General features: G+C 35.0%; 2 protein-coding genes across 6 annotated transcripts; both read left to right on the forward strand.

The window, feature by feature from the left end:
* Positions 1-2,828: 2,828 nt before the first annotated feature.
* Positions 2,829-8,182, forward strand: LOC107806431 (uncharacterized). 4 transcript variants are annotated; one of them, XR_012699375.1, is made up of 16 exons: positions 2,829-3,095; positions 3,197-3,294; positions 3,758-3,879; positions 4,124-4,183; positions 4,514-4,633; positions 4,726-4,845; positions 5,160-5,301; positions 5,409-5,579; positions 5,842-5,997; positions 6,087-6,193; positions 6,285-6,375; positions 6,494-6,635; positions 6,728-6,881; positions 7,148-7,264; positions 7,466-7,588; positions 7,720-8,182. XR_012699375.1 is itself a non-coding variant. In XM_016630586.2 (16 exons), exons 2-16 carry the CDS (start codon positions 3,253-3,255, stop codon positions 7,954-7,956), a joined length of 1,908 nt encoding a protein of 635 aa, XP_016486072.1. In that variant the 5' UTR covers positions 2,829-3,095; positions 3,197-3,252; the 3' UTR covers positions 7,957-8,182. The 4 variants fall into 4 exon arrangements, 1 of the variants encoding a protein (XP_016486072.1); XR_012699376.1 differs by having other exon boundaries at positions 6,728-6,796; positions 7,462-7,588; XM_016630586.2 differs by having other exon boundaries at positions 7,462-7,588.
* Positions 8,183-11,068: 2,886 nt separating this feature from the next.
* Positions 11,069-16,322, forward strand: LOC107806433 (transcription initiation factor IIA subunit 2). 2 transcript variants are annotated; one of them, XM_016630588.2, is made up of 4 exons: positions 11,069-11,179; positions 11,315-11,462; positions 12,187-12,237; positions 15,885-16,322. In XM_016630588.2, exons 2-4 carry the CDS (start codon positions 11,334-11,336, stop codon positions 16,023-16,025), a joined length of 321 nt encoding a protein of 106 aa, XP_016486074.1. In that variant the 5' UTR covers positions 11,069-11,179; positions 11,315-11,333; the 3' UTR covers positions 16,026-16,322. The 2 variants fall into 2 exon arrangements, with proteins under 2 accessions (XP_016486074.1, XP_016486075.1); XM_016630589.2 differs by having other exon boundaries at positions 11,100-11,247.
* Positions 16,323-16,522: the final 200 nt, after the last annotated feature.

Here is a 16,522-nt window from a genome sequence, read left to right on the forward strand (position 1 = left end):
TTTTTATTTTTGTATTCTACGTAGTTGACTAGTTTATGAATTAGTCGACTGAAGATAAGAACATAATAAAGGTAAAGCAGAAGTAAAGTGTAGGAATTAAAGACACCGGGATTTTTATACTAGTTCGGATTCAATGTGAATCCTACGTCCAGTCCCTTTAGGTTGCAAGAGTGCTCTCTTTTAGTATTTGAAGTTTCTCGATTATAAGAGAGTTGAGGTAGCTTTACACCAACAACTTAGTCACTATGTCACTTCTCTCTTCTTGATACAATGGCTCACCAGTGTTTATTTATTTTTCTTCTCTCACTAATTATACAACAGATCTAAAGAGAACTACAATGCTTGTTTGGAGTAGAACAAAAAAAGTGATGGTGGTTCGTTCAAAGTATATCTGCTTCAATCTTGGTACAAATGTATATATACTTTGTGAGGCCTTCTTGACTCTTGATTGGCGTGAATCTTGAGAGATTACAGACCCAATGGAGTTGATCCTTGAAAGGAATTGTAGACTGATTACAACAACAACTCAGTAGAATCCCACCAGTGGGGTCTAGGGAGGGCGGAATGTACGCAAACCTTACCCCTACCCCCGAAGGGATAGAGAGGTTGTTTCTTAGTGGAAGACTAATTCTTTCCAAGAATAAAGTGAAGTTTCCGTTGATTTTCCTTGACTTATGGCCTTGATGGACTTTTCTTCCGCTAAGGAGATCTTTCTGTTATTTGAGTGTTCAAAGTTGGATCCCTAGATTCCGGGATTTAACGACCTGCCTTTGATCGAGGAATCTCAAGTACAGAGCTTCGCAATCTCGTTTTCCTTTAATTTGGGACCTTCCTATAATATCCTCTGTCAATCTGCTATCAAATCATTGATTGATTCTTCTTTCAGATTTCCACTACTTGTTCCTTTTTCGTCTCTAATCTTGATACTTTTTCTTTCCTTTGCTTCTTGAGTTTCCATCATTCTCCTTCCTTACTTGCTTCCGTTGAGAGATTTTTTCCTTAATTATTTTTACTTCTTCCATACTTGAATGATTGGGCTTCTTGAGTCCTTTGTTCTATCCCTCGTGATCCTACACCATAGCAATATGTGATTTTTCATTATTGAAACTTATATTTAACATAAACCACTTATAAGACTTCTCATAATGAAAATGTCATTATTACCATCATTTCCTTTTTATCTTAGTTCTTGGATGGATGAGTTATATTACTACTGTTTTAGGAGTGAGCCAAAAAAAGAAAACGAAGAAAAGACAGAATTGGGAACTACTCGAAAGTTGAAAAAGATAACCATAAATTTGGGTTAATTTCACTTATGGTCATTAAACTATCTTTCAATTTTACTAAAGTCATATAACTATTTTTTGTCACTTAAAAGTAACTAAACTTTATCATTATCACTTAAAAGTCATTTTGCCTCAAACCCCTACTATAAATATGACATGGCATTAAATTTTATGATAAAAATTCAAAAATAAATGCCACATAAGCTAATATGGATCATACCCATTTTAGATCCATTTATTCTTTAATGTGATTTGATCCATAATACAAATGAGTTTTGATAAAAAAATATATTAATTCCACATTAGTTTAAAATGATTATCTTATACTACAAAATTTTGTCTTTTCTGTCACAGCACATTCATAATTATTTTATACTAAAATAATCTATGCTAGAAAATTCTTATCTTGTTTGTATGCCTCATCTGAGTCATTTTATAACTCTACTGAAGCTAAAATACTATTGTATACAATAGTATTTTAAAATGACTCGGATGGGGCATACAAACAAAATAAGAATTTTCTAGCATAGATTATTTTAGTATAGAATAATTATGAATGACTCGGATGGGGCATACAAACAAAATAAGAATTTTCTAGCATAGATTATTTTAGTATAGAATAATTATGAATGTGTTGCGACAGAAAAGACAAAGCTTTGTAGTATAGATAATCATTTTAAACTAATGTGAATTTAATATTTTTTTTATCGAAACTCATTTGGATTATGGATCAAATCACATTAAAGAATAAATGGATCTAAAATGGATATGACCCATATTAGCTTATGTGACATTTATTTTTGGAATTTTATCATAAAATTTAATGCCATGTCATATTTATGGTAAGAGTTTGAGGCAAAATGACTTTTAAGTGACAATGATAAAATTTAGTTATTTTTAAGTGACAAAAAATAATTATATGACTTTAGTAAAATTAAAAGATAGTTAGAAATTAACCCCGTAAAGTTTGAAGATAAAGTAGTACTGATAACAAGTGAATAGACAGAACACAACGAGCAACAAGTTGGTAAAAGAAAAAGAAAAAAATAAAGAGGAAGAGAGAATGGAACAAGATTGACAGATTTTTGTAATTGAGAGATGTAATGCGGGAAACATACGACAGAATGTCACGATCGAACCAAACCATGTCACTTTTTCTGCCTCTGTCTTTTTGAGACAGAGATATCAGAATTATCTCTTCTACGTTAAGCATTCGTACTATTATGCTTTTCAATATTTTCCACTCGTGAACACTTGCATTAATTATCAGTTTTTTAAATTGGGTTTAATTTTTATATATTTGCAGTATTAGTAATTTTATTGGATTAAGTAAATTATTATTCTATCTTTTAGCTTATTATATTAGATTTGCTATAAGGAGTTATTGGTCATTGTGTAGGTCAATTTAACTTGATAATATAAAAGATTTATTCAGGTTAATACACTGTGAGACGTAGCTACTTTTAGTAAAGGAGTTCATTGAATTTGCTTTGTCCAGAAAATTACACATATAAAATGGATAAAAAGCATATAGTATAACATAGGTTAAAGCATTAGATGTGTTACTTTGACGTTTTTTGAATTCAAATTTCTGGCTTTGGCTGCTGAGACTACAGTTATGGCATGTGTTAATGGTGATCATAATTCATAGTACTACTTCATATTATTATTACTAATGTCTGACTGCAGCTATTAGGAGATGCTGTTAATATGCATCTCTCTCCTCTCCTACAAACCTATAAATAACCAAAGGCAGTTCAACATTTCTTTTTTCAAATCTTGAAGCATATTCAGATTCATACCACACTGGTACCTCTCTCTCTCTCTCTCTCTCTCTCTCTCTCTCTCTCTCTCTCTCTCTCATCATATATGTATATATTGATATATGTATGTATGGTTATTCTTCATAGGTGGTTGCTCTGCTGTACGGGGGGACACAGGGAAAAAAATTGTTATAAGAGAAACAATGTCTTCTGCAGGACTGCGGTTAAATGCTCAAAATGACTATGTAAAGTTTTATCTTCTTTTATTCTTATCATTCTAAATTTCTTTTTTTAGAACTTATTCATTTTGTCTGTTCATAATAATTTCCTTCTATTTTTCCAGGTGGTAATCATACACTTAATAACCTCTTTCGTTAGCTTTTATATGTATCTGCCTTATGAGAAATTATCTCAGGAACAAGCGAAAGCTCTGTTTTGCTGGTTAGGTTTCCTTTTTTTGGGTGGGGTGGGGTGGGGTGGGGGGATCTGCAGAGAAGGTTGACTACTTATGTGGGGTGGGGTGTGTGTGTGTGGGGGGGGGGGGGGTGTGCAAAGATTGATTTTTCTTGTTTAACCATCCAGTGTCAGATTCCTCTATTCGTCTCGAATACGAGACTTGTAGTTAAGGAATCTCATCTATCGCACCACATCTTTATTGATAAAGATTGATTTTTTTCTTTCTTTCTATAAGAGTGTTTACTTTTGTAGGTGGTGATAAACAATGGAGTAGTGGAAATAACATGGACAAATCCAGGGGGAATTATCAGAGGGATAAAGTACAAGGGAATTGACAACTTGCTCGAACTAAACAATAAAGATTTGAATGGAGGGTAAGTATAAAGAAGGTGTTATCACAACTCCTTTGTTTTCTGTTTCAAGCTCTGGTCTTTCCTCTTAAGAACTATTTTAAGGCCTTTAAAATCGTTTTGTATTCTGATGATCAAAGAAAAATGTATTTCTGGACGTACAATATCCGAGTCTGTCTTTCTATCATTTTATTAGGATGATAATCCAGTGTTTTTGCAACCATAGTTGAATAAATAGTGATTTATTTGATGTTGCTGAAACAAACAGGTTCTGGGACCTTAATTGGAGTGAGTCTGGTAGTACAAAAACAAGGGGAAAGTTTGACACGTATGTACTCTTTATCCTTTTCCTATAGAAGAAGTTTAATATTGCTTAGTGTATCAGCTTTAGGGTGCTACGGTCGTAGGCGGAGCCAGGATTTGAAGTTTATGGCTTTAGAATTCTAGTTCTTTTAAGTTACTGGGTTCTAACTTAATAATTTGTGCATATTTAATAATTTCTTAAGACAAATATAAGGTTTGGACCAAAGCTACTGGGTTCGGCCGAATCCGTAGCCGAAGGGCTGGCTCTGCCCAAGCTACAGTTAATTGACCAAGGTTAAGAAGTATAGAGATTGCTTTATCGTCCTTTGTTTTGTTGTGTGGATTATTAATGCAGGATAGAAGGAACAGATTTGCAAGTTATAGTGGAAAATGAGAAGCAGATTGAGCTGTCATTCACAAGAATGTGGAATCCAGCAGTCCAGGGTGAACAAGCTCCTTTATATATTGATAGAAGGTTCTTGCTTGAAGTTAGATAGTTTCTTTTGAAGTTTCATTTCATTTTCTCATAAATGATGACAAACAACTTGGATTCGTACTTATTTGCAGGTTTGTAGTATTTCGTGATGTCCCAGGATTTTACTCATATGCCATCTTTGAGCACACGAAAGACATGCCTTCTTTCAACCTTAACACAACCAGAATCGCTTTCATGCTCAATAAAGAAAAGTAAGAATCGTCATAGCTATTTTCTTAAAATGAAGCAGCATGTTGAAGTGAACGAACTTGATTCATTTGCAACGGTCGTGCTCTCTTTTTATTCGATATTCTTTCATGGGAAAGGAATTACCTTAATAGGCGGAAGAAAGGAAGGAAAAGCTAGGATGTAGTCCAAAATGCATTTGTCCAACGTTCTTTTGAAAGCTGTCTTCGTAAAGAAGAATGTTGTGTCCTTAAGGATATAGAATGACAAATTCTTACAAGATGACCACTGAAAACAGAAGCCAGAGGAAAACTCTTCACTATCTTTATGGCTTTACCAGGTTTCACTACATGGCCATAACAGATGATAGACAAAGATTTATGCCTAGTGCAGAAGACCGGCTTGCAGAGAGAGGCCAAGCGCTAGCCTATCCTGAAGCAGTTCTCCTTGTTGATCCTATAGAACCTGAATTCAAAGGAGAGGTATTATACTTATGGTGAATTACAGCATGAAACGAGGAAGCCTGTATTGTAAATAAAAAGTTAATAGTGCACTTAATTTTGTATTTTCTTTGGATCCGCAAGTGCAGGTGGATGACAAATATCAATATTCACTTGAAAACAAAGATAATCAAGTGCATGGATGGATATGTTTTGACCCTCCTGTGGGATTTTGGCAAATCACTCCTAGCAATGAATTTAGAACAGGAGGACCCTTCAAACAAGATTTAACCTCGCATGTGAACCCGACTACCCTTGCTGTAAGCGGTTAACATAATCAATATTTCTAGTTATAAATTAGAGACAAATAACTGTATGCATCATTTCAGTGAAAAATATGCATTCAATTGTTTTGTAATCCTCAGTATCTCCCAAGTTTTTCTAGTATATAAATTGATCAGCAATCAAAGCCATACATTAGTTTATATGAACACAATCACATAGTGAACTTTCTCTGACCTAACTAATATGATTCCTCTAAATATTACTTCTCACAAGTAATTTCTTAAGATTTGCTTGCAGATATTTCTAACTTCCCACTATGCTGGTCCAGATCTTTTGGTAAAATTCGAGCCTGGTGAGGAGTGGAAGAAAGTCCTCGGGCCCGTGTTCACATATTTTAATTCTGTATCAGACAAAGAAATGGCTCTAACACTTTGGGATGATGCAAAAAGACAGGTTAGGGGCAAAGAGAAGTTGAACCCACAACAGTAAAGCAGTATAGTATTTTTATAACTTGACATAATCTCACGTTCAAATTTATTTAGATGAACAAAGAAGTCCAGTCCTGGCCCTATAGTTTCCCAGCTTCTGAAGAATTTCCTAAGTGTGGTCAAAGGGGCATAGTTAAAGGTCGATTGTTAGTACAAGACAGGTATCGTCCTCTCTTACCTTAATTCAACATTTTGCATTTCCAGGTTCGATAACTATGTTTTCTAAGTTAAGTCCCACGATTTTAAGGAAAGATACTTAAGCAAGGGAAATTTACCTGGAAAAGATGCATATGTAGGACTCGCAGCTCCAGGAGATGCTGGATCATGGCAAAGAGAGAATAAGGTAATTGCCTCCTTCACTTTAGACTAAACAAGAAAAACAGCATTTCAAGTAAACCAGCTCATCTGACATGGATGCAAACCAGTTTATAGCACTAACAGTCATGTTACCGTTTTACCAGGGTTACCAATTTTGGACTACAACAGATGAAGACGGCTACTTTGTCATTGAGAACATACGTGCAGGATCATATAGTCTTTATGCATTGGTACCTGGATTTATCGGGGATTACAAGTATGAAGTTGTAATAACTATAACAGAAGGTTCTATTAAGTAGCAGCATTTTTGATTAGAATCTATGCTGAAACTTATGCTTTATGGAAGGATCTAACCATTAGCATTAATGCAAATGCAGGTTGTAATATTGAGTTGGGTGAGCTTGTTTATGAGCCTCCAAGAGATGGTCCTACCTTGTGGGAGATCGGTATCCCTGATCGCTCTGCTGCAGAATTTTATATTCCCGATCCAAACCCAAAATATGTTAACAAACTTTACATAAATCAAGACAAGTGAGCTTTCTTAACAACTTCATAAAGTTAACCACGCTAGTGTTCAAGAAGCAATAACTGAATATAGAAATTTACTTACATATATGTCTTTAGACCATCAAACTAATTTGAATCAGTTGCACTTCACTTTTCACAGAATTTCAAATTATGGAAGACATGCGAAAATACCACTAAATTTAACACTTTAAGGAATACTTCTGATGTTGTTTCCCTACTTCTGTACAATTGGTAATTCAAAGAAATTTTCTGTTGTAACATTTTCCCAGATTTAGACAGTATGGTTTGTGGGAGAGATATGCAGAGTTATATCCTGATAATGATTTAGTCTACACAGTTGGAGTTAATGAGTATCAAAAGGACTGGTTCTTTGCTCAGGTTAACAGGTGACAACTCCTTGTCTAATATTTTTCCAAAACACTCATATTATGAGTTGTATTAGTCGATACGAAATCATTTTTCATGAAATCCACTTAATTTAGGGGAAAGATTAAATCTAGTGCTACCGATAATTTCCTTTAGACTCCTGAGTTAGTCCCAAGACTCCAAAGAACTGATCAGTGTGTAATTACTTGATGTTTAGGAAGATAGGCGAAAATGCATATCAAAGTACTACATGGAAAATCAAGTTCAAGATTGATAATGTAAATCTGGCTGGAGCATACACATTGCGTTTGGCGCTTGCAGCTGCCAATCATGCTGAACTGCAGGTAATCATATCAGTAATTCTTCAAATAATGTGGACATGAATTGAATTGGTTGGCGTTGTATCTCACCTAGTAAATTTATGTTTCAACTTAATTAGTGGAAGACTAACATGAGTTGAATATTTTTGTAAAAGGTCCGGATCAATGATCCAACAGCAGATCCTCCCCTATTTTCAAGTGGAGAAATCGGAGGAGACAATGCAATTGCAAGGCATGCTATTCATGGGATCTATTGGTTGTTCAATGTAACAATACCTGGTTCTCTACTTTTGGGAGGAGAAAACATCATATTATTGACACAAACAAAGACCGCCAACGCTTTCCAAGGGATTATGTATGACTATATTCGCTTGGAAGGTCCCTCGTGCTAGAGTGAAAACCTTTGATTTTTCCACACAGAGAACTACTCATTTGTTGCCACAAATAAAAAAGATTATACATTTCTACAGCATTCTCACACTTTTAACTAGAGCTGCAGTAATTTGATAGAGATCTCTTCAAGTTGGACTGCCTGAGATGGATTTTACTTTCCAATATTTGGCTACTACATAAGGAGGCAACTTTTATGCATCAAATAATAAAATGCTCTCCTTTCCCTGGTCTTCACTTTTACTTATTATTCAGTTGTTATCAGGGGCATTTGTAGCATTAAGATGACAGGTTCGAACCCATAATTTTCGATGTGGAGCATAAATTTATATGCAAAAATCTACAAAAATTGTAACATATAGTAGATATGAACCCATAGTTTTAAAAATATAATGAGTTCAATGCTAAAAACCTTAAAGGTTGAACTCATATAATTTAAATCATGGATCGATCTGCCTCTGGTTGTTGTCCGCCAATTTACTTAATGATCTAAACTTGGAGTTTATGGTGTCAATTAGCTTGTATATTCAGTCCAGTAAAATGATTTGAGATTTATGGATTATATACTATTACAAAATGAGAACTAGCAACGGATAAATTCTATAACTAAACAGCAAAATCCGTTGCTAATCCTACTTAGCAACGGATTAACAATAAATTATCAAAAAATTCTGTTAGCTATGAGCAATTTAGCGACAGGTTAGTGACGAAGTTCGTAGCTAATTTTAGTTTTTTTTAGTAGTGATAACATGTCAAGAAGAAAAGGAGATGAACAGATTCTAAAGTTGTGACTAATACTCTTAGAATCTGTCTGATCTTTCACTGCATTTATGATATGGCACAAGAGAATTCCTTTTAAAATCTCATTTTTTATGTTGAGGATGATTCAGTCCAGAATTCCTACTGATGAAATGATTAAGAAATTTGATAGAATAGTTCCATCCACGTGCTCCTGTTGTACTAATCACAATGAGGAGACTGTCACTCATCTCTTTTGCAAAAGTCAGATTGCTACACAAGTTTGGCTATTCTTTGGTAGATATTATGGTATCACCTTGAGAATGAATAATATCAGACAGATTCTAATGTGTTGGTGGCTAGCAAAAACAAAGAATAAAATCCATGCTACTTTGTTACAATGCCTACCATTAGTCATATGTTATGAGATTTGGAAGAATAGGTGTGCTTCCAAATTTGAAAACATTCACATGGCATGCTTTAAATACTCTCTTTTTAAATACTCAATTCCCCAAAGTTACTCTTCCTCATCCTTGGCATGCTTTATACGCAGCAGTGGAGACGGCTAGACAGGTCATTACCAGTCAATTAGTAAGGTGGTATAAATCTGATGATGGATGGATAAAATTAAACACGGATGGCTGCAGTAAAGGGAATCTAGGAAACTCTGGCGGAGGGGGAATACTCAAAAACAGTCAAGGTGCTTGCATTTTCGCATTTGCTGATTATTATGGCACTTGTAGTAACAACATGACTGAGGCCAAAGCTATGCTTCAGGGTATAAAAATGTGCATTACTGGTCGATACTGCAATGTAATAGTTGAAGCTGATTCCCAATTGATAGTAGACATGATTAACAACAAAATGAAGGTTCCTTGGCACATCCAACATATCATAGACCAGATTATTCTTCTCTCAAGTAATGGTAATTTTTATTTTGTCCGTACACTCAAAGAGGGTAATATGGCTGCAGATCAATTAGCAAACATGGGTGATAAAGGGAGAAATCGAGTTATCTTTGATGATGAGAGCTCCTTACCAGATTATGTGAAGGCAATTGTGAAATTGGATCGACAGATCATTCCAAACTCCAGATTCATACCAAGGAAGAACTATTTTGTAATTAATGATGCTAACCTTAGATAGTGATGATGTTTGTGTAGTTTTTACAACTATGCTCATAGCATCTTTTTGTGAAGCTCGATGTATAAATACGGTAAAGTATGTAACCACCAAAGTTAGGCAGTATCTTATTGATCAAATGTACACAAGAATGAGTACTATCATTCTCCATCATGTTTTGGAGGCTATGGTTTATATCCTACTCCGTGTACTTATCCTTTTTGATTATCTAAAGGTTGGGGTATAACCTAAACCCCCACCATCATGGTGGACTTTTGTGGAAAAAAAAAAGACTAATACTATGTTTAAAATAGTCCGTAGGAATAGGGGTTGAACTATTTTGGTCCCTGATGTACAACACTTAATTTAAGCAGTATGTATAACAAAAGTGGACATTTTTTATCCTAAACTCTAAAACTAACTTCAGATCATAAAATTCCACCCAAACTGAGAACGTAAGAAGATAAGTAAAAGCGTTTAGAATGATCAATTTACGCCTGTGGCTATTGAAGTTGTGCAATTACAGAATAAATTTTGGATTTCAATTGTTGCCGGACAAATGGGCTATCTAAAGATAGAACTAAAACATCGTAATTTACTATTTTATACGTTAGTTGAGAATGCTTATTTTTTTTTGAGCATATTGATAAATGGTTCGCATCGTAGAACTAGATACTTCATTAGAATTTTTCAAAAGTTTATTTTCCAATATACGAATTTTTAAAACTAGTCACCATCTCTTTTTTCCTTTTGTTGAAATACTTGGTTATGTTTGTGATGGCCGATTGGATTTAAAAAAAAAAAATAATCCAACATTAGTTATCAATAGTTAAATCTTAAATATTTTTATTTGCATTAATCTTAGTCTCATCCTCGTCAATTTCTTATTAATGGATTTTAACGTATGTCAAGTGTCCCTTAATAAGTAAAATTAACTTACTTTAGTACGAAGAGTTTGATGGACAAATTCCAGCAGAGTGAAGACAAAAAAATATTAGATAATTCTTCTATAAATTTTGATAAATAAAATTATTTGTGTTAGCAAAAAATAACAAATATTCAATAAATTAATTTAAATGTATACAAACTAGCTCGAACATAGTCGTGATAACAAAATAAAATGAAGAGTTTGATGGAAATTTATCTTCCTCAAAGGTACTTCAATTGTTTTGTATTTGGGATAGAATTCCTTTAGGAAATAGAGAGCAATAGAAGGGTAGTTTGGTCAATTCAGGTTAACGATTCCACCGCTCGCCTATATATGCCATCCGCTACGAATATTAGGGTATAAAAAGCCCCAAATCTCTTCCCTCTCTTCGAACCGAACTCCTCTCTCTCTCTCTCCTTATTCTCTCACCTTCAATTGTAATTCCCTCAAAACCTGAATTCATTAATTCATCATTTAATAACTGTACATTATTGAAACCTATTTAGTAAGTAGTATTTAATTTTCTCTTGAAAATTTGCCTTTTATTTTGAATTGATTCTTAATTTTTGCAGATCTTGGAAAGGACTAAAAATGGCGACATTCGAGCTGTACAGGAGGTCAACGATTGGGATGTGTTTGACTGAAACACTTGATGAGATGGTCTCCAACGGTATCCTTAGCCCAGAACTCGCCATTCAAGTTCTTGTTCAGTTTGACAAGGTCAGTTTGTTTTTCCCTCACAGATAGATCCAGGATTTTAAATCAGTAGGTGCAGTTTAAAACACTTACCCGCACACAACGTTTCCACCTAATTATACTAATATATCATGGTTAAGTCATTAATTAAGGTGAGAATGTGTATTGATTAACTATGATTTAGTATTCATTCGGTTGGTGTAAACACCGGGTCTGTATAAGTTATAACTTTGTTTTTAATATTTAAACATATCTAAAAATAAAGCACTAATTTTTCGTGTAGCGAAGGTGAACTTGTACACAAAACTATATTTTTTGAAAATTTGTTCAACTATGTATGTGGTTTAAGTTGAGGCCAATGGACTGGAACCCGCTGCCCAAGGACTAAATCTCCTTGCATTTAGTCTCCATGATTTTAAGCTAGAGGCGTGGGATGTCATTGTATCCACTTCCATTTTGTGTTACTGGGTGCAAACTTAAAAATAAAATTACGTTTTTGAGAAATTGTTCAACTATGTATATGGTTCAAGTCTACTGCAATGGCTCCAAGTACTGCATCTTCCCTCGCATTTAGTGGCAACCTATTTCTGTAAGTGTATACTGGCCTTTATATGCATGTATATATGTACATATCCATACAAATAATCTGTTTCTAAAATCATGTATAGCAGTCAAAACATCTTTTCTTTTGTTTGGCTTTTTGGAGTTTAGGCCACGTTTATCTCTTTTGTTGTTGCACTGTTTGCAGTCAATGACTGAAGCTTTGGAGAGTCAAGTAAAGACCAAGGTTACTATTAAGGTACTTGTAATCTGCTTTTGTTTGATGTTATCTTTGTTTGTCAGTTTAGATCCATAATATGAGCTCACACCGATGATATATCATTGGATCAGTTTTATGACTCACATAATTAAGAATCACTGACTCTTTTTGGCTTTTTGGGTCTTTTTTATAAATGTGAAAATTTACTATATGATCTAATTTACTAGTGGTAGTGGCTGAATCTGTCTCTGTTTTTTTTAATGAAGTAATTGGTTTCATTAATGGCATCAAGAAGATGCAAAAGTGTTACAAAACAGAAGCAGAAATAGTTGTGGCTGAAACTGTCTCTGTTGGCTTTATTTAAAAGAATGGAAGATGAAGAAGCTGATGAATTCACTCGTGTGTCTGTTTACATCCATAATACGAGGTCACATCACAATATTTTCATTTGTCCAGTCCAATGAGTCGCATCATCATAAGTTATTTTCATAATCCATATTGTCCTATTAGTTGTTTGGGGGTTGTTGGGGGTTGTTGGGGGGGGGGGGGGTTATTGTCCAATATTCCCCACTTGGCCAGGACTCGAATTAAGATATACAGTAGAACATGGGACGTTATCTACCAATGAGCAACATTTCTCTAAACCTCACTTATGTTGTTATGGGTTATTGGCTTGTTTTCTGTTAAGATATCTTTGGCATCTCAAATAGTTTCACCATAAATTGAAATGTTTGTGTCTCATTAGTTGAAAATTTAGGATATCAGCTGGTTCCTCTCATTCTTAACACCATCAATGAATTTGAATAACGTTGTTCTAGAAAAAAACCAAAAAGAGTATAAGGCGGACCTTTTTTTTCTTGATAACCGAGAAATCCCTGAGTGTCAGCTGGCGCATGGTTCAAAACTCGGTTGATAAAGTTCCCGCCCCAAAATTGTTAACTTAGAAGCAACTTTTGGTTGACTGCATCCTGCTGGATTTGTGTGCTGTGTTTGATATCTAGCATATTACTTTTGAGACATAGCATTCACTTGCAGATCTTTTCCTTTCCTTTTTATATTATCAATAGATCAAGCACATATATTTTACGCTTTCTTTGTCTAAGAACATTTGAGAATGGACCTCATAAGTATTGCAGTTGCAAAACTTGAGGTCTTCCGCTTGAATCATGCTCGTTCTAATCCATCTGACTGAAGCTTATCATTCTCCTTTAGGAAAAAAACAAAAAGATTTGAAGAGGATAGATGATTTGTTGCTATATTTTTCCGTCTTATATGATATAACTGGCATCGTAAACATCTAGGAGTAGAGTTTAGTTATCTTCATATTGCCAAGTGATTGCAATCAGAGCGATGAGGCTGATTTTTTTGATTTGCTTATTCTTTACAATAGACATCTACAACATATAGGTAGGTACTATACCCAAATTGTGTCTCCTGACCGTCAGGAGTCATGAAAATCCAACTAAATGGGGTAGGTATCTTAAAGTGGTTAAATGAGCAGAGAAGTCTTTCAGTTGATGTCTTTGAAGGTAGTAGGTATGGTGGATGATTGCTCAGTAGTTGAGCTTGAATTAGAAGAAAAACTGTTGTAAATTTTAACAGATTCTGAAGAGTGCTTTCCTATAAGAAGAGCAAATTATATAAATAACTTAATCCACTAAAATACAGCAATCTTTCAAGATCTGGTACTTTACTCGAAATAAAGTGATTAACTGTCTGATCCTTCTTGATGACAAGAAAGACATAAGGGAAGACTTGAAGTTATCGCTAATTTTAAATCACAAATTGCACAACAGCCTTTGACTTGACAACTATCACAATAAGGCTCAAGTCATACTGCTTTGATTATTATACAACTGTCACAATAAAAGCTGTGGTTGAACCTGAAGCATAAGAGACCACCTCCTTTCAGGTTGATTTTACAAAGTAAGTTTATATGTAGACTCCGATTTTGCTCTTTATCTCGATTCCTGTGTGCATTCCACTCCCTTGTTTATTCTATTATCTTTGTAACCAGTGGCGGAGGCAGTATTTCCGCTAAGGGGGTTCAAAAAAGAAAAAAGTTAAAAAAAATTGTAACTAGTGGGAATTGAACTAAAGACCTTACAAAGGTTTTGAACCCCCTTGACCACTAAGCTATGCTTTTGGGCCGTGTCAAGGGGATTCAAAACATAATATATAGAAGTAAAAAACAGATTTTGCCTTATATTTTTTTTTTTTGATAAGGTAAATTGTATTAATCCAAAGGGAGAGAACTCCCGTGTACACGAAGTATACCAAAGACGTAGAGAATTTACATCAGAACATGATTCTCTACAAAAGACGCCCAATCTTCTATACAAGTAGGGGCTAAATGAGTGCACCAAAAAGCGATCAATGATAAAAGACTATTCTTAAGATGTGAAAAAGGAGACTCAATCTCCTCAAAAGCTCTCCTATTTCTCTTCCCCCATTCTTAAGATTTTGCTTGTAATTTTTCGGCGATCTGCCCCCCTAAATCCGCCCCTGTTTGTAACCCAACATGTCTTTCCACTTACCATGAGGGCTGCCTTACAAATTTTCGACTAGAAAGCTATTGCACAACTTGAGAATAATTGATTGAAGTATGCACAAGCAAAAGCGATTGCCTTTCACCAGAGTCCAGCCAGACACTAACTAACTCCTACTCTAACTAACTTCTACTCCTCTGGGGAATAGGATAGAACTTTAACATTAACATTTGGATGTCAACTATTTGGCATAGGGATATTGGTCATCCTTTCCGTGCTAATTTTGTAATTAGCTTATAGCTTAGCTGGTAGTGTTTGGGCCAACGTACGCGCCTGGACTATTCCACTTGATACCTACAACCTCTTACTAATACAGGTATCAGGTAACTCTACCCACAAGGGTTAGGCAGTAGGATTAATCACGGGGCTTCTTAGGTCTCAATTTGGATTTGATCGTATTCTTCCATGGTCTTCATTCTAGCTTCATTAACAGTTGACCTCTAGGTCACACTTTTCGGTCTGTTGGAGGTGATATATATATCAAGAACAACATTCTGTTGGATGCTAAAATATGCATGACTGTTCCTGCAAGTGGGATAGGTGTTCAACAAGGTATCATAAAAAAAAAAGTGTTCAAGAAGGTGCTCACATTTCATTAGTTGTGGAATGAGATCTTGTGTGTTTAGTTTCTGCAACCTTGAAATTGAGCTCTAGGACTTCTGTTGATAGGTCCTTCCTTTCTTTTGTGATCTCTTTGATTTTCGCTATACTATGGTCAGAATTATTTGTGAAGGATGCTGTCCTCTTGGAAGGGAAGCCTTGGAGCAATGGTAAAGTTGTCTCTGTGTAATCTATAGGTCACGGGTTCAAGCCGTGGAAACAGCCACTAATGCTTGCATTAGGGTAGACTGTATACATCATACCCTCTTCCCGGGACCCTGCATGAACGCGGGATGCCTTGTGCACCGGGCTGCCCTTGATGTTGTCCTTTTGCCAGCATTTATGTCTGTTAGGCCTCTTTTTTTTTAAATAATGAAATACGGATTTTTGTCTGTTAGGCCTTTCAACCCTTTTTATTTGTCTTCTCTCTCCTTTAACTGTTACTGAATTTGGTTGTTCTTTCTATGGTTTCTTGGGGCTTATTAGCATGAAAAAGCTTCAGTTATATTCTTTGAATTTGCCCAACTATTGGTGCAGGGACATCTTCATACCTACAGATTCTGTGACAATGTGTGGACATTTATCTTACAAGATGCTGTGTTCAAGAGCGAAGAATGCCAAGAGACTGTTAGCTGCGTTAAGATTGTGGCATGTGACTCAAAGCTGCTCACACAGTGAGAAGACAGCCGATGGAGAGAATAATCTGCTACAGATTTGCATTTCTATCTTTAATATAGAAATCGACGTAAGAGAAATCTGGGAGAAGATGGTGCAGGAGGTGTGATTATATCCATTCCGGGTATATTTCCAGGCAGCCATTTACATTTATTTTTGTACAAACCAGCAAACATCTATAGCTATCAGTAGTCAAACTGTTATATCTATGATGCCAATGTATTTGATGGACCTTCTGTACAATGTTAAAACTTTAGTATTTCTGACGTTGATATGAGCTACCGAATTTAGTTTATCCTATCTGGAACTTCTTATATTTTTTGAAATCTTGTAACTTGCTCATTTTGGGGTGAAAGTGAAATTCTTCAGCATATATCAGCACGTGAAATTGTTCTTTTGAAAACACTTCTACGACAAAGAATTTGTTATATGTTACATAGTTGAAATTGTTGACTAAAATTTGGAATTTGTTCGTCCAAATTCAAGAAAATAGAATATTC

This window comes from Nicotiana tabacum, chromosome 15 (assembly GCF_000715075.1).
Source record: "Nicotiana tabacum cultivar K326 chromosome 15, ASM71507v2, whole genome shotgun sequence".
Classification (NCBI taxonomy): domain Eukaryota; kingdom Viridiplantae; phylum Streptophyta; class Magnoliopsida; order Solanales; family Solanaceae; genus Nicotiana; species Nicotiana tabacum.